Raw genomic sequence first — 25,364 nt, forward strand, 5'->3', positions numbered from 1 at the left:
ACAAAGAGACTTCGGCGTCATTCACCTTTATCGCAATTCTCATATTCAATGCACACAACCATTCGAATATATCTAGTAAATAGTAATTTTTCTCTAAAATGGAATGCTTATACTTTAAAGTATATTTAAATATTCCATCTGTATATAAAAATATGATCTGAAAAGATTAAATACTTCACTGAGCTTTTTTCTTGTATATTCTGTTGTCTTATCCATTTAATATCGATTAGTATATATGGTGTATATGGCGTGAGTCTTTAAATATTCATACCTGTGTTGTACAAGATCTGGGAATGAGAACAAAAAAACTAAGGAGCAAGATATATTTCATTACTACAAGAGCTCAAAGATGAGATCTTCGTGATTTGAAGATCTCTCTGGCAAATGGAGAAGAGCCAGAGAAATGAGGGAAGGCTGACTGAGGACAGCAGGATGGAGGCAACTAAAGAAGTATTTCTATTGTCTACTGAAAGATTTATTTTTATTTTGTAAATTTCTTAAACCTTTCTAAATCCCATTTTTGGACACGTATAAGAGCAACCAACATTTCTCAAATAGCTGTTGATATTACAGGACAGAAATCATATAAAGGGGAAATAAGGTGGGTAGAGAAGAAATGGAAAAAAAAAAAAACAAACATTATTATCGCACCGTATCTTACTATTTTCCTGACTCAAATGGAATAAGGATGTTTGATTTGATCTGGCAAGATTTCCAGATGTGAGGGACCACAGGGGAAAGTTGCTTTCCAAGAGACCAGCTAGAAGATAGTGGGGGAAGAATAAAATAAAAGACATGGAAAGGGAGCAGGCACAGAGAAGAGGTGTCAGAAACAGCTTCTGCACGTTGTCCTAAGGACAAAGATAAATAACTTAAATTTTATTCAGATGTAAAGAGAAGGTTGTGGAGAAATTCAGTGCAGAGCTGTGTGATTAGAATAGTGAGTTGGGTAGGATGCTCCAGTACTGGCATTAGGAACATGTTTATAATGGCCTGAATGGGAACAACAACAGAGAGCCTGAAGCCATCAGTCTCAAACAATCTGGAGCCATGGTCAAAAAATGAGAAGATGCCATCTAGCCAGGCATGTTTAGATTCCAAAAAGAGCTTTTGGTAGGTTACTTTTGTTGTGCAGAGCAGAAACATGGCTGAGAGTGTCAGGAGCTGATTTTTGCTTTTGCCCTGTTTATGCTCGTTCTACTTTTCTCCATTGCCATGAAAGATATTCCAGGAAGGAAAGGCTTAGCTGGCTCGGCTGTCGCTGTTAGCTGAGGATGAACAAAATGGCATTTTACTTACACTGAAGTAGATGATAAGAGACCGAGATAAACCAAAACTCTAATTCAAGAGAAAATTGCTCTTTTCTGATAAGTATGGCAACTTTTGGTTCAGACGAGCGTGTACCCTTTCTGTTAAGCAACAGATGCTCCCTTATTTATGTTTCAGTGTGTCATGGTGTTCTCTAATCTTTATATAACTTACATTCCTTTGATACGAAAGAACATGTTTCTGATGGGCCTTTCTGAGAGCTGGCAGTATGGTGACTGCTGGCTTTTTCACGTTGTGTCAGCCAACAGTGTGAATAACAAAAACATCGCTCATAAAATCGCTCAAAAATGTTGAGGTTATCTTAAATGCGTCTTCTATGCGTGTCCTTTCACAGTTCTCATGTATTAAAACTGTGCTGTCGTATTTTCTTTCTTGAAATTCTCCATTAGCCAGAGATAATGAAGTATGCTAATTTTTATTTCCATTCTCACTTTTGCATTATATACAATGGCTCGGCTACAGTGCTAAGCAGTTTTAAAAGGAGGCAGCAAATAAAGTAGTGAAGCACAACTACCTCTGTGGTAATGAAATTCATTGTTTCAGTCACTAAGTATTGTAATTCATTAGAGACATCTAATACAGCCTGAAACGCTGAATTGTTACTTTTAAAACCAGTGAAAACCAATAAGCATAATTAAACTGCTTTTTAATTTGCTTCAGAAATACAAGCCTGGTCGATGTGATGATATTTTGAAATGGAAGCCACCCAGCCTGAACTCTGTTGATTTTCGTCTAAAGATAACAAGAATTGGTGGAGAAGGGTATGTAATCTCTTCCCTTTTTAAACGTATAATGCTCAAGTGAACGTCCCTTAGCAGTGAATCTCTCCTCTGATATTTCTTGACGTTTTCTGGGGCTAAGCCTCTCTATATTCAGAAGAATCTGTTCGTTGAAAATCTTAGCAACTGTTGCAATCAGTGCTGTACTGAAAACAATGGCAGATGCTTATAATGTAAATCTACTCATTCTTAAATTGTTTCCTAAAATTGCTGAAAAACCAGCCCTGTTTGGATTTGGCATTATTACCTTTATGTTTTTTGAAGGTAGGCAGGCTATATTAGCTTAAATTCTTACATAAAATAACTACGATCCATTGCCTTTATGCAAAATAATACCAACATAAGTTTTCTTCCATTTTAGGATTCCGCATAATGAAAAATGACACTTACTTTCTTAAAGAAAAAAAAAATTACTTCATAGGTTTTCTTTGGTATTGTCTCTAAAACCATTAAAGTCTTTTCAGAAATGGTAAGTTTTGACAGCAGAAGACATGTAAATCATTACATTACATCAATTCTATATACTATTTGCTAATTCAGGCAATGCACATATTAAAGAGGGGCAATTTTCATGCCAGGGAGGGCCGGGGGGAAGACTGAGTCACTGGATTAAAGCTTGTGTTGGAAATGATTTTGTTTAGAACTGAGTTAGTTGATTTTTAAGTTGCTTAATGTTTTAACATCTGGGACTCATTACAACTGACAGTTTGAAATACTGGTATTTAGCTTTTCTTTTTCTTGGTGCTGCAGGTACCTCAATATGATTAAACAGTTCATTTGACGTATTGCTTACTTATCTCAGAGTGTTAATAATGGACCCATCTAACTTTTAGACACTTTAGCATGTCATATTACCAAACATATTTGGTAAATATATAGTATCTTAAAAATGTGGAGTTTATTCAACAGAATATATTTGGCAACTAGCTTCTGAGCACTTCATAAGGTCAGAAGCATCTATTCTGATTTTTGTGTTTGAAAGTGGAATATTAAGTCCGTAGAAGCAACACAGCTGTTTTAGAGAACATACAGGAATATTTTAAGTTTGACTTCAGAGAAATCAACTCATTGTAAATTTCTATTTCACATTTGACTTTTATTTAAGTCACAGAAAAGTAATAGGAAAAAAAAATATTAAAAAAAAGACCTGGTATTTGACAGGAATGCTATTTTTATTATGGGGTTCTTATGACTTCTGCTGAAGCTTATAAATTTACAGTAGTAGTAATCTATAATTCAGAAGCAAAATAAACCTATTTTTCATTTCACCTTAAAAAAAGTACTCTGATTACTCAACACTGATTTCAAATAGAAAAATGTCAGTGCTACTGTTACATTTAATATAATAGATGACAATTACTTGATCAGAAAATGAAAATGTTATAAAATATTAGCCAGGAAAACTTTCTAAAAAGCTGGGCTGTTAGCAGCAAGTTATTAAAGAATGAGTGTTCCCTTGTAGAATCTGAAACACTTTCTAACATTTGGAAAATTTCTACCATACTCCAGCTATGTGAAAATACATGTATTGCTGATATTGTGGAAATGATTAGCTGGATTGGTCTCTAAATACTGTAATGCTTAAATACGTTAGTGTTTATGTTCCACTCACATGCATAAGGAAAAAATAATCGTGGAAATCTGACATTAGAGAAAGTACAATTCTTTGAAATGAGTTTTACTTTAGCTCATATCACAGTTGACTGCTGTTTGTAGCGTAAGCGCAGGTGCATTCATCCAACAAAAAGAAGTTAATGAAGTACTATGTGGAAAATAATTTACCGTCATTGGAAGAGAAGCATTTATGTTAAGTAATGACCTATGAAACAGTAGGTTCTACCCAGGTAAATGAAAACAGCGAGTAAAATACTACGGCTTTAAGCACATCACTTGTTAATATGATTGTTTGATTAATTCCTTGGTAAAATACGAACTTATTTAAGGAAACATCTAAAATATACTGATTTTGAAGCTGTTGATGAGAATTTTAAAAGAAGCAGATTTAGTTTTAGACTTAAAAAATTCAGAGTTCTGAGCGCTGCCATGATAAACTGGCTGTGAAGAAAGCCCGTTAGGTTGATTTCTGACAAAACTAAAAATTGTTTTGATGAACTGAATGTCTTGCTACTGGCAATTCTGACATGACAGCATTAGGCTTCCTGCCTCTCCCCAGCCCCACTGAGATTAAAAGCAAGCATTTGATACTGGTTTCAGCGCTTTAGGTAAAAAAAAAAAAAACTTTTCTTTTTCTTCAGTAATCCAGAAAGAAATTTGGCATGCATTTGACAGCAGAGTAACACAAATGTGTTTAAAGTACAATTATAAAAAATTGTGTTATTTTGATACAGTAAAGCGATAATATTTATGGGAAAGGAATCTATGACTTTGTATTGATCTTTTACTGACAAATGGGGAGCTGAAATCAAAGTATCGATCTCATATACTTGACAGCAGCTTGAAACAGTGAGAATGGGGATTGTCTGTAATTTCCAAGTCCTCTCTTCTGATTTACAGCCTCATCTTTAAACCCTGAAATGCAGACATCCAAATCTGTGGTACTGTTTTGTGTGGTCTTACCACACACAGCCATGATACAGGTTGAACCTGTACCACAAGACTCCAGCCACGCTGCCCTTGTATTTATAGCCCCCTGTTCACTTAAATAGTGAAAAAGCATATAGGGGCATTATTTATTCAGTAGCATGGGATGAGAGCACTGTCAGCTGTTAGACCTGTTTTTTTGTGTGGCACATGTAATTGAGATCCTGATCAATTGTAAACAATTGTGTGCATTTTTCCTATGAATGAGGGAGTTCTCTGGGGAATTTGCCTGATTTTAGTCAGTATGATTATTTTTCCATCCACCTGAAATTCCCCTGTGCTTCCAGTTGTGCATTTCCATCCATAGATCAGTCTGTAATAGTAATGTTAACCGCAAAATAGCTGCTGTGCTTCACCCCAGATGTAGTTTAGTTATGGATGAATGACCAATTTGCTTTTGTCTAGGGTTCAGTTATTTCACAATTGATAGGAGAGAGTTTTGCTATTGAATTAAAAAGGAGGATCGGGCTTATGATCTATGAAGTACCTTTAGAATAAGCTGCACTATTAAGATGAAGATTGCATAACAAAGAATACAAATAAAGAAAAAATACCATTGCATCCCGAGGAAAAGCAGGGTCTCCGTAACCTCGGTGACCTAATGCTGACACTTCTGTTCAGTGCACATATTTGAAAGAAATTGCGCTGTTGCACCTTAGTGAGTTACAGCTTATCAGCTGAGCCATGGTAATTGTCCCCTGTGTATTCTCATAGACCAGCCTGCCCGAGCATCAGAATGATGGTTTACATTAACTCTTCTTCTGTTGTCTTTGCAAGAAGTCCAGCTTATGGTCTTTCAATCTCTTGTGCTCACATCAAAATAGTTGCTTTATGTAAAACAAACAACAACAACAACAATAAAACCAGCCACAGTAACCAACAACCTATTAAATCAGCTAAATGAAAGAGTAATGTGGCGTGTATTTGTGGTGAAACACAGTAGTTGAACTGAAAAGCCCTCACATTTCACGTGCTTTAAAGTAGATCCACTTGCCAGCGCTTCTGTATCTCTTCAGGTTTGCTAAGATAATTGTCTCTCATCAGCAATGTTGAAGCAAAGCCCTTTGATCGTATAACAACAGTACCTTGCCTTTTTTTCTAAATTATGATGATACGCATGGAAAACAAAATTACAGCACACAAACGGTGTTTCCAAATGGCCTATGAGTTAAATGACCTTGTCAGAAGAGAATATAGAGGATGTTTAATTGCTGTGTGCGATTTCTCAGTTACATTACAGAGAAGATTGTTTTTAAATGGTGGAGATTTTTTTCCCCAAATGTCTGACTCCAAGAATATTTCTAAAAAAAAAAAATGATAAAAACCCCAAACCAACTCTGAGCTGTATTTAAATGTCACAAATATCAACTGAAAATGTCTACTCAGTGCCAAATTTGTGGTAGCTTGCAAGGACAGAATTTTTAAAATGTCCGTGTTTGCTTTTCCAGATTTTTAATTAGCCTGTGCAGTTCCTCCAAATTTTATCTAAATCAGAGATGTTAAAATCAAACAAAAAGCAAGGTTTGGTCTTTATTGGCTTTGAATGAGTATCTTACTGGGTCAAACAATTAGATGATCAATCATTCAATACCATTTCCTATCACAGAATAATAACAGTTTTATAGAGAACCTTGAGGTATGGAAAGGAATCAGGAATTTTACTCATCTTTGAAATGCTGAAGAAATACTGATAAAGGCTTTTATATATATATATATATATATATTCTCTGTATATATTAAAAAAATCTGAAAGAAACATCAACTCTTTGTTAGTAACTATATTATTTACCTGGGGGGAATAAGTTTCAAGTTCTGTTTATCTTGTTCATAGTTGAGTAATAAATAATGGAAGGTGAAGTACAATGTATTTGAAGACAACAGGGGCTTCAAATCTTGGGTACGCTGGCAATTACAGTTCGACAACCAGATACAGATATCATGAGACTACAGGCAAGCGACTGTTTTCCTTTTGTGTTAGATGTTAGGCTGTCCTTTTTGTTCTGTAAATTAGAATGAGCATCTGAAGGAAAAAAAAAAAGCTACAACTGGTTCAAAATAACTGTGATGTTCTTGCTCTGCTGTCATATACGTTGTCTGTCACAAGGTGGCTTATTCATCTTAAAAGCTAGTTTTCCTCACAGTTCTGCTTTGAAACAAATCGCTGGCTGGCTGAAAAATCGTAAAACTGAATAAGCTAAGAACTGCAGAACTGATACGGTAGTTTGTTTGGTCTGTGTTTTGTACTTCCTCTTGTCTTTCCATTCCCCCTTTTTTATTTGATCCATAAATTGTTATTTTGGGCTGTGAGCTCTTTTCAATCTTACCTGTTTGCAGAATGCCAGTTATCAAATAACACAAACTTGTTCTTACGACTGTCATCCATCACAAAATGGGAGCTTTACAAATAGTACCCTGGTGATAAAAAAAAAAATAAAAAAATCCCATATTCCTCTAGCCTCCAGAGATCAGTCTAGATTAGGGTTGCATTTACGTTGAGTACAGTGGAGTTATGAAGCAGGTTGCAGATGATGTCCCACAGCAATTATGAACAAATAAGGACAAGATGTTGCAAATAGATGCAAAGATGCACAGTGCTGGGATGACAGCAGGAGGAGTGCAGGTTTGAATATATTAACTGCATTTATGGCTGTACTGTTGGTAAAGCAAGTGCGTGCTTCAAAGTTGCCTGCTTTTCCTGGAATGTGAGAGTTGCAAATGAAAGTAAATGAGTAATTTGTTTAGCTGTTATCTTCAGGCATTCAACTGTTACCACAACAGGTCTTACTAGGCCTGAACAAATTTAGGGGTAGGGCTATGCAGTCTGATGGAGACAGAATGCTACGTGTCGAAAGAAAGGTGGCAGTATGGGAAGGGGAAGCACAAATATTACTGTGGTAGAAATATATACTTGCAGTTGTCACCTTTGGCATTACGATGAAAACCACAAAAGCATCTAGACTTTACCTAGGTACTTCAGGTTTACTATACTTTTAAGTATTTATGCTATGCTTCTGTGAGGGTATTTGAAATCTATCTGTGAGGCTTCAGTTTTTAAAAACAATTTTCAAAGTAAGTCTTTGAATCTAACCTGTATTTATATGTGGCATACTGAACATAATGTTGTACCTTCCACAACTAATATGCAAGATGCTCTTGGAATTTCAAATGTTGGATTTCAAAAAAGAACTCAGCCTCATCTTTTTATATGTTGAAGTGGCAGCCTTGGGGCAATCTCCATCTGTCAGATAATTATTCTACTTTAGCTACTCATTTCTCCAGATTTTTAAAAGCTTTGCCTCATATCATCCTAAAATTATCTGTATGCTTGCTAAATGGAATGTAAATGTAGCTTTGTGTGTTTTATATACCCTGTTCCTTTTTCTTGAACTTGCTGCTTTCTTAAAGTAGTCTTTCCAGTTGCTTGCATCAGCTATCACAACAATTATCGGTTCTGTTTAAGATCCATTTCTATCTGTAAACGAGATCAAGAAAAGCTCCCAAATACCATATGCCTCTAAAATTTGCTTATCTCGCATATCCTCGGTACTCTGTCTTATTTTACGTTTGGGTTTGAATTTTATTCTAAATTTTGTATTCAGCCATGTAACTTAGACTTCTTGCTACTTGTGAATGGGAAGGAACTGGTTAGAAAACTGAGGGCTGATGCCATCTCTAGTGAAACAACTGTAAGAGATGGTAGAAAAGCAGGCAGTGGAGAAATAATCTCGGGCTTTGGGGTAGCTGGCTTTGTTTTTTTCAGGGAGCATATAGGTAGTATCCCATGGCAGGTTCCCCTAAAGCACAGAGTGGCCCAGGAGAAGTGACTGATCTTCAAGGACAGCCTCTTCAAAATTCAGCCCAAAGATACCTATGCAATTTTATGGAAGAAGTAAACAATAACAGGCATCCATGGAGGACATAAAATTGTGTTTGGATATAGAGGGAAGGAATTACAAATGTTAAAACTCAGCTGGAGCTGAAGGTAAGTGAAGGTCTACTGTAGGTACCTCTGTGACAAAGAGACGACTGAGGAAAATAGTGTGCTGCTGATGCAGTGGGAGACATAGTGGCAAAAGATAAAAGAGCTGAGGTATTTGGAGTCATCTTTGCTTTGGTCTTGACTGGTAAGGTCTGCTGGGAGGCCTGTGTGGTTCCTGAATCTCATGGCAGTACCCAGGGAAATGAATTACTACACAAAGGTGAGGAAGTTTAGTTTAGGGACTGTTTAATCAAATGGAGCATATATATGTACATCCACGGAACCAACAAGCAGATGGGCTGCATTTTGCCATTTTTAATGGCTGTTGTGAAGCAAATTCTTCTGAAAGTCATGTCCATGCACAGAAAGGACAAGTCAGCGATTGGGAACAGCCAGCATGGTTTTACCAAGAGCACACCCTGCTTGACTGACTAACAGGCTAGCTCTGAGAACAACGCAAAAATAGTGAAAGCTGCCTTAACTTTAGCAAGGCATTCAGCACAGTCTTCATAGTATCCTTGTTAATCAGTTAGTGAGGCATGGTCTGGATTAAGTGGACTACAAGGAGGAAAAATGCCTGGACTGCCAATCTCAAAGGGCAATAGTCAGTGAAGTCCAGCGGGAGGCCAGCTCTGAATAGTGTTCCTCAGTAGACAATAGTGAGGCTGAGTATATTAAAAGCTTCATTAGCAACCTGGCTGTTGAGATAAAATGAACTGTCAGAGTGCTGATGGATGACAGCGAACTGGGGGGGAGTGGCTGACATGGCAGCGGACAGGACTGCTATTCAGAAGGACCTCAGGAGGCTGGAGGAATGAGCTGAACTTCCTGAAGACTCATGAAATGCAAATAGGTAAATGCAGTGCGTTTCACCTGGAGCAGCTGATTGGAACAGTCAGCCTGGAGATTGCCTTGCTGGAGACGGGCTCCTGTAGAAAACAAACTCAGGGGCCTGGAGGTCAGAGTTTTTAAATCAGTCAGCCGCTTGCTCTTGTGGCAAAGATGGACAGCTGATAACTGGACCGCACGTGGAAGGAAGAGATCCTTGCCTCTATTCAGCATTTGTGAGATGGCACCTGGAGTATTATGACCAGTTCTGGGCCCCCAACTCTGACAAAAATACTGATGTGCTGGAGCAGAGGGCCACCGCGACAGCGAGGGCGTTGGAGAACACAGCATACAAAGAGAGCCTGAGAGAACTGGGTTTGTTCAGTCCGGAGAAGAGGAAGACAGGCAATGCTTCATTGCTGTTTTCTACTACCCGACAGCAGGTTATAGATAAGATGGAGCCAGGCTGCACTGAGATGTATGTTGAAATAATGAAAAATAAGAGACAAATTGTAGAAGAACGGGAGGAGAAATTATGTGAGAAAGGTCAAACGCTGCAGTAGGTTGGCAAGTTGTGGAGGCTCCATTTTTGGAGATACGTGGAGGTTGACTGGATATGGTTGTGAACAGCCTGATACAACTTGGAAGTGGACATGGTCTTGAGCACGAGGCAGATGACCTGCAGTGGGCCTTTTCAATCAGAATTTTTCTGTGATTATCTGCAGATCATATGTTAAACATTTTGCAAGTTATAGGGAACTGTTTCACATCTAACTACCAAATGCTTTAAAATGTTGTTTTTCTTTTTTCATGCTTTCTTTAATGTATTACAGAGATTTTTCAGGAGGCTTACTGTACCTGCATTTAATTTACTAATTGTGGGATTGGCCTTTTAGAGAAGGTACTTAAGTTGCATAGTAAAATAACATGTTTTGTATAAGGAGGAATTTAACTCGGTTCTTTGTTACAGGCTGTAAGGGTTTGCCAGGTGCATAATGTAAGGACTGTCTAATTTAAATAGGGGAAATGTTCATCTTCCTTTTGTTGGAGTTTGAGCAAAGCAATAGATATAGTTCTGTCAGACTTACTGAACTTCATTTGTGAACATATTTTTCTTTTGCACCAATATAAATTTACTTTTTTAGCTATAGGAGTTAATAGTTTTTTGAGCATACTGTTCCAAGTTTTTTTTTTATTCTGAATTTTATAAGCTGGTATGAGCTTCTCTGAATTGCATTTTTGCGTGTAGTAAATATGTGGTCTTCTACAGACAAGGAATTCTTGTTATATTTTGTGAATATGCCATAAATGGTAACTTAATTCAGAATATTTTTCCCTTCATGAATTGCCTAAAGAATTAATGTCCAATTGTTTTTGTTGTTGTTGTTTTTGTTTTTCTTTTTGCTTAAATAGAGATTTTTATTGTCTGTTTTCTTGAGTTTACACATTGGTACATTTAGAACCACTCAGGGAGAAGAGCATTAGCATAGAGTTATTACAGCTCTCTAATGTAAGAAATCTAAGTGTTTTTTCCATGGTATGCAAAACTAAAGAAACATGTATTTAAGGAAGAACCTTAGCTCAGATTACTTCCTTGCATACTGTAGTGTATTTCAAAGAAGAATAAAGCAAACAAAGAGGAAAAAAGGTTATCATTGGACAAACAGACCAGACAGCAAAAGATACTGCATGCGTTTTTGGACTCTTCATCAGTCTTACTCCAAACATTTTATTATTTAATTTTCTGATAATACCAAACTCACAAATCATAAAAGACCCGATACAAGTACTAAATAATGAATATATTAAAGATAATACATAACAGTCATAACTCCAGGAGTACAATTCAGTTTGCTTTGATACCATCAAAAACATTTTGAAATTGGTTTAGAAAATAGAAGCCCAGGATTTTGTGTCTGACTGCATTCACAAGTACTTTGGAGTCAGCAAAACACGTCAACAAAATAAATGACCCTGATACAGGTTGTTTGCATTTCTGCCATGCTGGTGTTATCAATATGGTGTGCATGCAACAGTGCTGTTCTAGAACAGTGGCAGATTATCAGCGTTTTCACCTTCTCTGCTTGATAGCCAAGAAAAACTCTCGGTACATCCGCTTATCTTAAAACCTCAGAAACACTGCAAAAGAAACCTACATAATTATTTTTTAGCATAATTATACAGTGCCTCTCGTTTTGTAGGGATTCAAGTTGGGATGATTGATTACAAAAAAAAAAAATCAGTCTATTATGAGTTTGTTAAAATTAGCATTTTAAGAGGACATTTGCATTCTGAGGAAATAAATGGTATTTTTAATATCTGTTACTGTAATGACTTAGGATCTGCCATAGGATTGGTAATTCACACATGCCATCTTTTTGGCAAACGCCCAGCTTGTAGGTTTTTTTGTGGGAGAAGATGCTTATCCTGTCGTAGAAATGCATTAAAGTCAGCGGGACTATAGGTACACGTATCTGTCTGTGGGAGATCCATTTGCATAATCAAGGCCTGATGATTCAGTGGTAATGAAGAGCCCGTCTTGTTATTTATCTAAGCAGTATGGAAAAGAACAGTAACTGCTGGGTGTGGAGCTTGTGTGCGTTGTGCACTTTGACAGGGGATGCCTGGTGCTTTGCAAAAAGTCAGAGCTTTTCAGTAGAGATTTGGTTCCATCTGACAACAGTTAAAAGCGTGTCATCCTGCTAGAGGATCTTATAAAGGCCAAAATTCCTTATTTTCATACTTTTTATGCTTGTTTGTTTTTTACCAAGCAGTCTTTTGACAGCAATTGTGAAGTACAAGCATGGCTTTGTACTGAATTCGATTTTGAAATCAACATCAATGCTTTTATCTTAAACGCATGGAAGATGTGTTCCTTCACAGGACCTACTTCATTTTTAGCATTGTTGTATGTGTGAGAAATAAGCCTTCATTTTAATTTTGAAGCCCAAATTTCCAATGTTGTAAGTTGCTTCAGCTTCACATGAAATGAATCATGGTTTTTTTTATTTATAAATATATGTGCCTCTGCGTGTGTATGTGTGTGTACACAAACAGGTGACAGCTGCTTCTTTGTGTTGTAAAATACAAACACAAACAAAAAAGTAAGAGAATTCCCTTGGCTGTTATGAATCAAAACAAAACTCTCTTTCCCATATGTAACTGTGAGGAGGATACTGTCCTCCTTTCCTCATATTTTTTGATAATTAAAAAAAAAATCCATTTTATTAATGGACTTTGCTCTTTCCATTTCCTAGTTCTTCTCATATATTTCTGTACCGGACATTCTTGACTTATTTTGGTTATTTTTCCTTCTTCTGCAGTGTGGTTTTCAAGGTCATGTTTTCATTGTTTTAGGCCAGATAACCAACCTGTTCTGCACCTGTACTCTGGCAACTAGTTTTCCATCACTGGCTTTTGAGTGGTAAAAAAAGTTGTATAGGACTTCACAGAGAAACAGATGGTGGTATGCTGCTCTGCTTTCTATAAGCTAGATCAATTTAATTATCTAACCATAAAATTTAGATATGTGGAGATGCAAAAACATGTGAAGTACTGGGTACCGTAAAGACATTTCTAATGTAAAGATTAAAAGCATCCTCATTCGTATGCTAGTCATCATGTCTACTGCTGACAGGCCTCCTGCCCTGAGGTAGGACAGTCAGAAGTCTCAGGTGGTACAGCCTTAACAAGGCAGCTCTTACATTCTTCCAGAAGAACTGAAGTTACTTGTATCAGTTTTTAAGATGGGGGAAAGTGAAGTCCAAAGTGAAGAGAAAACTCACTCAGGGAAGCATGGTATATTAGTAAGGAAATTAAAAAAAAAAAAATCTCAGTCCTCAGCTGTACCCAGCAGATGGCATTTTTCCCCCTTATAACTACTAAATATTTTGAAAGCTATAATCTTTGGATATTTTTGTACTTAAAAAGTCTTTTTTTTTTCACAAAATATTGAAGGATTGCACTGTGGGCAAATACTTATCAATGGATTAAAAATGAAATATAATGTGTATACCTCTAATTACAGGGGAGAGAAAATTGGAATGAGGAGCGTGCAACAGCATAGTGAACTTGATTGTGGTTTTCCCCCTCAAGTCTGCATATCAAATCGTCGCCTCCACTTACTTGGTGAATGTTAAAGAATCAAATCTCAAATACTCAGATTTTTAATCTTTTTATTAAGGAGTGCAAAATTCTGCTAAAAGTTAGATACTCAAATGTAGGAGATCAGTGGATCTGGGGAGTAGAGCAGAACAGACAAACTCAGAAGTGAATTGGATGTCCCCTAGTGAAGGCTCTGAACTAATCTCCCTTCCAGAAGGGAAAATTCATTATGGGCATGAATAACCCTTCTCAACTAATAGATTAATAATATTTATTGCTTCTTAATTTATTATGACAATGAGCTGTACGTAGTTCTGATTCAGAACTCACTGTTCTTTCCACTCTCATTCAAGTAGAGAAGCAGAAATGATCAAACCTCACTGACCAAGATGTTTGTACTTAAATTCTGCACAGCACTCCCTTCAATAAGTCTCCACCCATTACTTGAGTGTTAAGAAAAGTGTTTTGGAAGTTGAATTGTGTATCAGATTAAATTAGATTGATTTTTGGTTTTAGAAGAGAAAATGGTAAGACATGCAAATACTTTCGTCAAGTTGAGATAGATCATAAATAGCAGAAGTATTAAGCTTCAGTTACTTGAATTATGTTGTTAAAGCTAAATGATTAAAATTGGGCATTTTCTTTTTTAATTATTCTTATAATAGGATATGATGAATGTTTTTTTCACACACTGATAATTTCTGGTTTTTATCCTAGTATCTATTTTACATTAAAATTCTTAAAACATTTTTCATGTATCCTATACCTCTTGTTTCTCTTTGTAATATTCAGAGACATATGCTACAGAGGAATTTTCCAAATGTCTTCTGAAGATAGTATCTTGCCTTTTTTGGAGATAAAATTAAGGCTCTATGATGTTATTTGGCTGGTGACTTTTTGTGGTTTGATAGAGCCTGTGTAGGCAAGAGGTATACCTGTGTTCAGTCTGTGGCAAGGTGAGTGTCCAGTGCTTTACTCTTGTAAAATGCTATCATTTGAATAAAACTAAATAGGTACAGGCTATGCCAGGCTTCAGAAACATGGGATGAATTACTTAAAAACCTACTTAAATACCTCAAGGAAGTTTACTTGACAAGCTTAAGGATCAGGAATGAGCCCTAACTACTGTAGAAAAGCCTTTCTTTTAAGGATCTAGTATGGAAATTATACATTGGCTGTTCTGTTGCTTTTCATTGTGTAAACTGAGAATCGTTCTTTTCCCAAAGGATTTTACATAGCGTTTGGTCCAAATGTTTCATTTTGTCACTGAAAGCTGTGTTATGAAACCGATGATTCCTTTAAGCAAAATTTAATACAGAAAAATCCACACCATAAAGATAGTATAGATGTAAACTTTGCAGAGTCCCTTTTTTGCCGCAGTTTTTTAATGAAGTATGTAAATAGTACAGTCTAATTATGTACTTTTGTTTAATGCAGAAAATATATCTCTGTGATAGCTCTGCCTAAATTATTGCTTTGTTTCACTAGATTTGAAATGGTATAAACTTTTTGCAAGGCATAAAGTGCATGCATAGAGGATTTTTGTGTTAGTGCCATGGTTCAACCCAGCAGGTAGCTCAGCACCACACAGCTGTTTGCTCACTCCCCCCCACCAGTGGGCTGGGGGAGATAATCAGAGGAAAAAAGGTAAAACTCATGGGTTAAGATGAAGACAGTTTAATAGGACAGAAGAGGAAGGGAAAACAATAATGATAACAATATATGTATCGAAAACAAGTGATGCACGATGCAGTTGCTCACCACCACCCACCTACTGATGCCCACCCCATCCCTGAGCAGCACTCCCCCCCCCGGCCAGCCCTCCTAGTATTAGTGTTCAGCATGATGCCACACGGTGTGGGCCATCCCTTTTGTCATTTCGGGCCAGCTGCCCTGGCTGTGTCCCCTTCCAGCTCCTGGTGCACCCCCAGCCTCCTCGCTGGCAAGGTAGCAGAGGAGCAGGAAAGGCCTTGGCTCTGTGTAAGCATTGCTCTGCAACAATTAAAGCACCAGCGTGTTATCAGCATTGTTTTTTCCGCTAAATCCAAAACATGGCACATACCAGCCCCTATGAAGGAAATCAATTCTACTCCAGCCAAAACCAGGACAGGTAGAAAACCAGAGATGAATATGACAAAAGAACAGCAATGTTATGACCGCTTAAAAATAATTCTTCTGCTGTAATAGCTCCAGGATCACAAAGTTGTTTTGTTTTAACTTAAAATGGGAGAGAGAGGAAACAACTTCATACTTTTTTTTTTGTTTGTTGATGTTAGATTGCGTGGGTTTCTCAAGCTCTAAAACAGGAAGAGAAGAGAAGTTAGCAGGTCTTTTGTATGTTTGTTTGACAAATTTTCATCCTGAATTTAATTGCCAAGGAGGCCTGCAAAAGATACAGGAGTCAGGGAATATATTAGCAGTGAGAAAGGATGAGCTGGGGGAGGAAATGGACTGGGGACACCTTCACGTTATTAATTCTAGAAAGCTTTTCTCTTCATCCTCATTTTAAATGATTCATTTAAAATACTTATTGGTATTTACTATTTTATTCCAGCCTATTTATTGGTAGCAACAACATCTGTCTACTCAAGTTTGATGTATTTGGGGAAAAAAAATCAAAAAAATCATGAGCTCTGAGGTTCTGTAGAAGATGCATATAAGCCTTTCATATAAGGAGACACCACTGACAAACTTATTCAAAAGTGGGTTATATTTAAAACTGGCAAATGGAGAAATAAGCTGTATTGAGGAGAAAAACCATTGTTTCAACTGCAGTGAAAAGTGAGACTAGCTTGGATCTACAGAACTGGCTGGGGTATTGGGACAATTGCAGAAAATCTGTTTGTGCCATGTATGCAAGCTTGAGAAAGTTGGGTAAGAGGGAATTTTGCAACTCACTCAAGCTCCCTAGTATGGGGTTGTGACCTCTTTCTTCATTCAGACATCTTTAGCCTGGGTGTCTTCAGAATATCTTAATGAACGTGAATTCACTTGCTTGTCTAAACAGTCCTCTTCCTATATTCTGGTCCTGAGGAAAATTATTCTCCTTTTCTTCCTTTTCATTTTCAAATTTCAAATACAATAATTGCCTTCTATCATTGCCCTGAGTGATTTATGCTTGAATGAAGTGACTGTTTGCTGTCCAATAATAAATTTTCCTGGCCATAATAACAAGGTGGTGTTAGAAGTAGCTTCAAAGAAGAGAATGGCCTACTTAATTTTCAAATAGGTAAAGAATTTCTCTGAAAGAACAATTAAAACTTGATTTTGCAGCTTTTAAGCTAATTTTTGTCTGGTAGATGTTCTTTTACTGGTTCAAGAAAATAAGTGTGAGCTCATAACGTAAACCTAGAGTTAATTTTTTTCTGCACATTTTATGTCAATCACAGATGAGTCTTCCTGCGCAAGTGCTGGATGTGAAAAATTAAAGTGATATTCTGAGAGTGAAATTAAATATGTTGGACAAAAAATGTAGAATTGTAGGTGATATCAAAGCAATGCCATTGCCACTGGCCTCTGTATTTAAAACATAGCAGAGGAGTGTTAAGGTTACAGCCTAGCATTTCCAAAGAAGTGGGATTCCTCCAAAGTAAGTCAAACTCAGGGGTTGTATGTTACTATGCTGGAACAGGCAGATCCAGCAAACAGACTTGTAGTAACTGGATAAATGGAATAACTCCTAAATTTAATTTCTCTTACGAAACTAGGTGGTAAAAGTAGGTATAAGACACTTTGTTGTTGGGTGTCCTACCTGTTGTAGAATTTGACAGCAGAGATGAGTTAAAATGTGTTTCCCATAATCTGTTACGGGCATGTGTGCTCTACAAGTTTCCCCTTTGCCATCTTTTTTTTTTTTCTGTGATACTGTTGCCATATAAACTCAATTTTGTGTTACTGCTAAAGTTTTATTTATTCTCCTTTCCTCTTCTCACCCAAATTTGCATGCGAGTCTTCAGGGTTGGTTTCACAGTACAAGCGATTATTTTTTATTTATTTATTCTCAGTTCTTATTCCATACTGATTAAAGTCCTGGATAAAATGCACAGGATGTCCATGAAATAACTGAAATTACATTCGTGTATACTGATTTATATGTTTCTCTTGCTGATGGTCTGAAGATGGAGGTAAGACTGGGTATATAGGAAGAGTTAATAGCTTTTATTATGCTGATATGTTTGAAAAATAGCCAAATTTTGAGACATCAAAGTTTTTCTTCAGACTTGAAAATTTGCATGTTCTATTCCTTGTTCTTTACAGCTATATCAGTTAGTCTTCCTAGAGACTGCATCTTACCTTAAATCAGATCTGAATTAAGGTAATTGTTCATTTATAATGAGGGATTTTTTTCTGCAGTACTTTGCAGTTAACTGTATTACCTAAAAAAGCTCTCTATCCATACAAGTAGCTTATAATCCTGCCTTGAGTATCATCTAGTTGGAAAATCAAAGCACATGGAAGAATGTTGCACTGGTCTTCCAGCAGGCTTTTTCTGGCAAGGATAAAATATAGTCCAAAAGGACATGCAAAATTGCTTGCAGTAAAAATGATGTCTTGGAGGAAGGAAAAAAAAAAAGCACCCTCCTTTACTGTACATTTGTTAATTAATACCTTAATAATTTATGTTGCATAAATCTTCTCAGATACAGATGAAAGAAGAGATGGGTCGTCATCCTGATAGCAGCTAAATCACTAGTTATCAGCCAGGGACTGGAAGTAACTAATTTTTTGTCCTGTGCAGTTAGCATTTAGTCATAATTGCTCTTTCACTTGTGCCCTACATAATAAAATCCGTAATTCAGGACAGTAAATGAAGAGATGCTCTCTTTCTGTAATGATAATACAGCAATTTTTATGAAGAATTCAATCATTTTTTCTTAGTGCTTATAAGAAAGATGGATTTCTACAAGATGCTCATCACCCAGCCCTCAGCTTCTTTGACTTTTTAGAGAGCATGTCACATGTAGGTTAATCATTTTAAGTAAAATACATTTTTTTAAAAGGCCTTGAAGTGGAAAGGTCTGGGAATACTGATAGTATACAGAATGCTTACAAACTGGTTGTATTAGACCAAAAACCTGTAGAAGTATCTGCCTGTTAAATGCTTTCTTGGCTTTGATTATATCTTCTTTCTGTGTTCATCTTCGTTGTAAATTTGCTGCAATAACCTTTAAACATGTTTTTGCTCGCTTTTGACTTTCCATCTCTATCTGCTGTGTAGGGATTTTGACTGATTTATAGTTGTTTGTCACTTCATTTAGAGATATAAAATGACAACGTGTGTGGTGGGAAGAGGGCCTTGGAGATGGCCTGTCAGGGCCTATGTCTTCTCTCACAAGGCGTCTGCTTATGGACACGCTTTGGCTGCAAGGAGAAGGTGGTGCTGTGTCCTGGTCCTCTGCCGTGGCCCACGCACAGGCCAGCCGGTGGATCTGGCGGTGTCAGACATCTTGTGGTGCTGGGGTGGGGAACTCTGACGTGACTGTACCTCAGGAGCCCAGGAAGAAGGGAGCCTGGCTCATGCCACGTGGGGTTTTAGTAGCTGAGCTGCCTCCAACTTAAATTTCTGTGGAGACTGGGGGTGCCCAGGAGAAGCTGGAACAGCAGTCTGTTGCAGTGAAGCCAGCGCTGTGTGTGGAGCAGAGGCATTTCAGGAGGTTTCTTGTTCTTAATCCTCTGGCTGGCAGCCCTCCTTTTCCTAGCATGCTCCAAGCTGCCATCTTCCCCGTGCATTCCCACTCCTGTCTGGGAGCTCCACGGGAAGCACGCCTCGCCTCTACATTTGGGAGTCATGGGATAAAAGGTGCTAAAGATTGGGAAAGGAGAAGCACACAAAATGTACCAGAGGGAGGCAGGCCTCTTAAATAGCAAAACTAAACCAAGGGGGCAGTGGGTTAGGGGAGTTGCTGACTGTTAAAGGAAGAAAAGAAATGGAGAGATGGGGGACAGGAGGAGATGTGGCACTTCTGAAGCCAGGCAGAGCACCCTGATAGCAGAGCAGTGGTTTCCCTTACAGAGAAAGCAGCCTCAGAGGTAAGGGTACTGATTTTTGAGCAGGGTAATACACCAGGACGACAGGGCAGCTTTGTGGAGATGCCTTCTAGATCACAGCTGCAAGCTCAGTATTACGATATCGGTAGCCACTGTTAACAGAGGTAAGTCCTTTCTTGTGTCACAGCCAGGAAAACACTTCAGCTGTGTTTCTTAATTACTTGGGAATGCTGAATGAAGTATTCTTATTACCTGAAGAATTTCTGTAAAAGGAGTTCATAAACTCATATAATGAATACATGGTGGGATTTTATAGTGAACAAAGGAGCTAAATCTTACACCTTCCATGCAGTTTCAGATGTGAGAGGGAAGCATTCAGCAGAGTTCCTGACAGCCTTCCCACCTTATTTTGGGGGGTAGTTATATTCATAACATAAAGGGCTTTCTGCACGCTGCCAGTGGCACTTGTGCCTGGGTAGATGGCGGCTGTGTGCGTATCACGCCCACTTCTAAACAAAGAATTCTTTGTTCTTTTCGTGCTTCACTTTGGGATTGTGGTCTGCATAGTCCTGCTTGAACTTGTACCTAAATGGTTTGTAGATTGTAGTTCAGTCATTTCTGTGGTTGGGCATGATTGATTAATAAAGTATTTTGAATAAATCATTAGAGTGATGTGCGGAAACAGGAAGAAAAAGAAATCACTTAGACTGGTCTGGCAATGCACATTTGTGATGCCTTCCCCTAGAGCATCTTTATTAGGAAGGTGGGAATTCTCATAATACTCATGTCCATGATCCATGTAGACAAATGATTTTTGTTCTTCGCTGATTTTTTTCTTTAAGAGAAACTGTCAGCCTTCTAGGTGATTTTATTATACATCCACGTGTTCAGTCCCTGCTACTCTTGCACACCAAGGCAGTGTCAATGAGCTCCAATCTAATGATGTTGTCTTGTGATTAAGTATTTATCGGGTTTGAATTCACCCTCATTTGGCATAATTCAATTACTCCTTGCTCTTTTGTTCTGAGAAATGAAATACAGATCACCTGATCAATCTGTTTTGCACTGCATTATCAAAAAGACATTGCTGCCAACTAACATATTTAGGATACCGTATTCTTTGATTTAGAGTGGTTTACAGTTTGTTTTCTGACAAACTTTTGCGTCCATAATCCATTAACTTCTTGATATATGATAGAGTCACCTCCCTGTGATATGGAAGTGCCTTTTCCCTATTGCAGAGTTCTCTCTGACTTTGGCCAACCTGCAGAAAGGTCTGGTTGTTCTACTTGGAAGTGTTGGCTGCCTAAGTCTGGCAGTGCCACGAGGTCATGCCACCACTGGTGCAGCATGCAGGGCACTGGGAAAACCGGGAATCTGCTGGAGCAGCTGCACTGACAAATGAAGGGCAGAGTGGGACAGATGACAGCCAGATGAGACCAGCCCATCACAGCTTTCCTGCCAATATTTTGTCATGGTCTTTTCAGCAGTAACACCCTGTGTTAAAATTGCTGAAAATTTCGATTTCCAACTCTGCTTGAATGATTTAGAATAGTTGTGCAGGACATCAGTTTTTATTTTATTTTATTTATTTTATGCATTAAAAATAGACCAAAGACAAAGAAATGACAAAACCTTACATGAAAAGAAAGTTCATTGGGCTTCAAAATTGAGCCTTTGAGTGTTTGGAAATACCAGAGTTCTAGTTGCCAGGTTCATACACATTAGAATACATTCTTTAATTAATGCTAATTTAATTTCCTAAGTCATATGTGCAGGAGCACCTATCTTTCACTGCAGAGGAAAATAATGTTAAGGTTGTAAGGGTGATTGTAAATACGGTATCAGCCTCCTCTCAAAGTGATGAACTTTGCAATCTAGCTAAAGTTGCCTGCCTTTTGCTTTGTAACTTGCTTCATCAGCAGACTTTCTCTGTCCATGACTCTTTCACATTACTAATAAATATATTAAACAGTCCGTTACAGGAATTGAATAGTTACTTGGCCTTTGCCAAGATGAAAACTGACCGTTTATTCTGCCTTTCCAGTCCCTTAACCAAGGCTTGATCCATAATAGTCAGTAGCCTTTTCCACATAAAAATACTTACTGCCTAGTTTTATTCTTTTTTTAAAGTATGTTACTGTGGGAGACTGTAGCAGAAGCCTTTTGGCAGTCTGAATCGATTGTGTCAGTGTGGTGCCTCTCCTGTCCCCCCACTCCTTCTTAAGTGCTCTTTCATTAAAATGATCAAAAGAGAAGCAGATGCAGCCACAGTGTGAGTGCAGGGGATGCACAACCCCGTAAGTAGTGCAGCCACACATGGCCAAGGTGGGCATGCTGAACGATGCTGAGCTAAAGGGCAGGACTCCAAGAAGTTTGCAGAAATTAGCCTATTTAGATAGTAAAGATTTATGTTTATTTGTCCATTTGTTACTAACGATTCAGACCCTAGCTATTAAGAAATGTGGATTTAAGAATCTTGGATGTACTACAGCTGGGTTTGGTGGTTTATTTCACTTCGATTATCAAATAATTACTCCCTGAAATTATCCCCAGAGCTCTTCTTTTAGTACCTCTATTTCTGCAGGCATTTCATTTAGGAAACTTTAAAAAAAAAAAAAAACCCACGTAGTTTCTAACTAGGCATATGTTCTTCTTTTTCAGTAGGAACAAACAAATCACCTAGCTTTCAGCAGTGCCCCTGTCTTCCTTAGTTGCTCCTTGTATTTCCATAGATCAAGTGAATCTCTTGAATTTTTACAGGATTTGTACTTGGATATACTTGAGATTTTGTCACCACTATCTCATTTATTTCTTCTTTATCTTATTTGATATTAGGAGTCTGTTATTCTTAACTAGCTGTGGAGACAAACTATCTTTATTTTGACTTTGGAATGTGTATAGTCAGATGCCTTATTTTATGGAAATCTCCTATTGTAAAGTTTAGCATGGTAATGTCAATTTCTAACTTAATTCTGTGTGTTGAATCTACAAGTTTTGTGGCTTTTGTTGTTTTAAAAGATGGCCAAGCTGAAAGGACCTTATGGGATAACCTAGAAGGTAGATTTACAGTGAACCCACTGCCGGGGTACGTGCCAGCTCTTGTTTTACAAGATGTGGATAAATGTGGGGAGAGCTGCTGCGCAGCCTATGTCAGGAAGTCTTCCAGCAAGTTGGAAATAGTTCCTAACTGCTGTCCTATATTTCAGTGAGATGACAGGGACGATACTCAGAAAAAGAAAAATTGAGGTTTACTATCAGAAATAGATTCTAATAGTGAAATCTCTCGGACTATGTAATAATCTCCCAAAGGAAAAGGCAAGCAGCCTCATTTTTCAGATAATTTATGACCAGCCTGGCCAAATTGCTCATTATACTACAGGGAATAATATTCCATTGGTGGAGAAATGGCCATGATTATTTAATGGGTACTTTTTGTTTCTATTTACTTGTCCTTTCTACTTTTTATGGATAACTTATATGTAAATGGAGTCAAAATGCTTCTTTATGTGATTTGCTTGCAAGGCAAAGCCTGGACAAACTTTAAAATATTATCAGCACCAGACATAAATGCAGCAAACAAAAGAAAGTCCTTTTGGAAACATCTGATGGTATGGTTAAATTTATAAGTACGAGGGTGTTTTTTGAAAACATCCACCTCTACAAAAGCATTCATGTATAATCTTTCTCCTCAAATGAAATAAAATAATTAAAAAAATAATTTAATAATAAAAAATAATTTTAAAAAAGCCAAATACTCAAGCAAAAATAATGTTGATTAAACTCTCCTAAGTCAAAGTAAACCATGATACTTGTCAGTTTTATTCTTTTCGATCACAATCCCGAACCACTTACAGACCATTGCCTCAAATACGAGGTCCTTTTGTTTTGCAGTTTGGAGCTCTTTAAATGTCATTTTTATTGGGTTTGGCACATAGTCGTGGTGAGGTTATTCAGTGGCAGCATGTCTTTCAAGGATCAGTTACTTGCTAGATTCCTGCTATCAATACTTAATGACAGACAGTGATTTACTGTAGGAGTGATGTAATTCAACGAAGCCTTTCAAGTACGAAGCATGGGAGCTTTTCCTATGCAGGGCAGTTAGCGTGTAACACTGATATTTTTGCCCAAGTTGCGTGTGTTTCAGAAAGCAGCGTGGGTATTAATAAAACTAATAGCCTACACTGTTGGAATACCATAGTGGGGAAGGCTGAGGATGTTGAATTCAGTTCTCTAGTTTGTGCTGTCTGCTGCATTTCCTTCTCCATGAATATTACTTAGAATGCAATTTTATGCTAATTGCTGTCACCATTAACTTGGCTTGGGATAGTCTTCAAATTCAGAATTCATGAAATGGAAAGGTTTTACTTAAATTACCTTGGGCATTTTATTGCAAAGATGAATTTAACATTGTAAAATTGTTTACAGTCTTTTTTTTTCAACACTTTTATCTGTTCCAAGCTTTTTACTTTCCAAGTTCAAACACATTTCTTTTATTTCTTTTGCATCTTTTCTATACAACCAGATCTGCTTAATGGCTTTTGTAGTCACCTCATATTTTTTTTTTCAGTATGTGCTCATAATTTGAGGGAAAATGTCCTAAATCAAATATACAATCTTTTTGCCTGCTCTTTACCATGATGATTACACTAGAATAGCATATATTTGTCCATCAACATTTTATTTTTCTTGCATGACTGATGAGTAAAAAAAATTGTCATAATATTTCCATTGCCTAAAAAAGTGGTTTGATGAATACACTGTCGAATGCAGGGAAAAGCTCTTCCTTATATGTGAAATCCCTGCCTTTCCATTGTCGATATTCTGCACGTGAGATTCATTGCTGAATAAATGTAAACTCTCAATACATATATTGAGAACCGTACTCTCAATGGCACTTTATACTCGAGCAAAATTGAATGCACATTGTTCGCTAACCATATATGCTTGTCATTTTAAATTCACAAGCTTATCTATGCAGGTTTTTTTTTTTGATTTTTATTGGATCCTGTTATAAAAACTTTTATATTTTATAAAACCAAATTTCATATTTTCACTCTGTTACTGTTACACCAGCCTTTGAGACAAATTAATAAAATAATTAATGGTTTTTCGAGTTGAATAAAGTTAATTCTCTATAGTATCAATTTTTATAATTCCCTTTTTATGGTTTTCTGATTTTTTTTGTTGCATTTTCCTTGAATTTGATACTCCAAGGAAATACATCAGAAGAGTTGAAAAGCAATAGGGAATGATTGACCTGAACAAGAAGCAAACTATAATTGAAATGTTGATGTAGTAGAATACAAAATATGGTTCAGGAGACTAAGAAACTGCTTCTTTTTTGTGGTTAAGATACTGCAGCACAGTGTGCTGTTGTCCCTCGCAGTTTAAGTGAACACAGGATAAATGTAGTATATTTATTGTATTATTAAGAAGACATTAGCAGGATTGTGTGGATACGACATCCTTTCTGCTGTGCCCTGGTGCTTTATTTGTGCTCTAGTCATAGCACTGAAATAATTTGTTTGTATAATGGAATACAAAATTTGTAAAATTACATATAAAAGTTACTTTTATCTTCAAAGGTATGTGTCAAAGCCATTAAAATAATGTTGGAAAATGTAGTTACTGAACTCACAAAGGGTCGCTTCTGTTCTCAGGGCAGTTGTTCATTTGTGTTTTTAATTTACAACAGTCATTTCTGCCTAAAATGTGAAAATGCATCAGGAGAAATTTTTACAGATAGTTAAAAG

General features: G+C 37.1%; 1 protein-coding gene across 3 annotated transcripts in view; it reads left to right on the forward strand.

Annotated features, from left to right (window-relative positions):
• RNGTT (RNA guanylyltransferase and 5'-phosphatase) overlaps positions 1–25,364 on the forward strand; it is a 188,401-nt gene that overhangs the window by 123,724 nt on the left and 39,313 nt on the right. For all 3 annotated transcript variants that reach the window (XM_066994542.1, XM_048049476.2, XM_013180124.3), the window contains exon 13: positions 1,990–2,090. In XM_066994542.1, the coding sequence (XP_066850643.1) occupies positions 1,990–2,090 (101 nt within the window). The remainder of the gene's footprint in view (positions 1–1,989; positions 2,091–25,364) is intronic.

Source organism: Anser cygnoides, chromosome 3, assembly GCF_040182565.1.
Source record: "Anser cygnoides isolate HZ-2024a breed goose chromosome 3, Taihu_goose_T2T_genome, whole genome shotgun sequence".
Taxonomy (NCBI): Eukaryota; Metazoa; Chordata; class Aves; order Anseriformes; family Anatidae; genus Anser; species Anser cygnoides.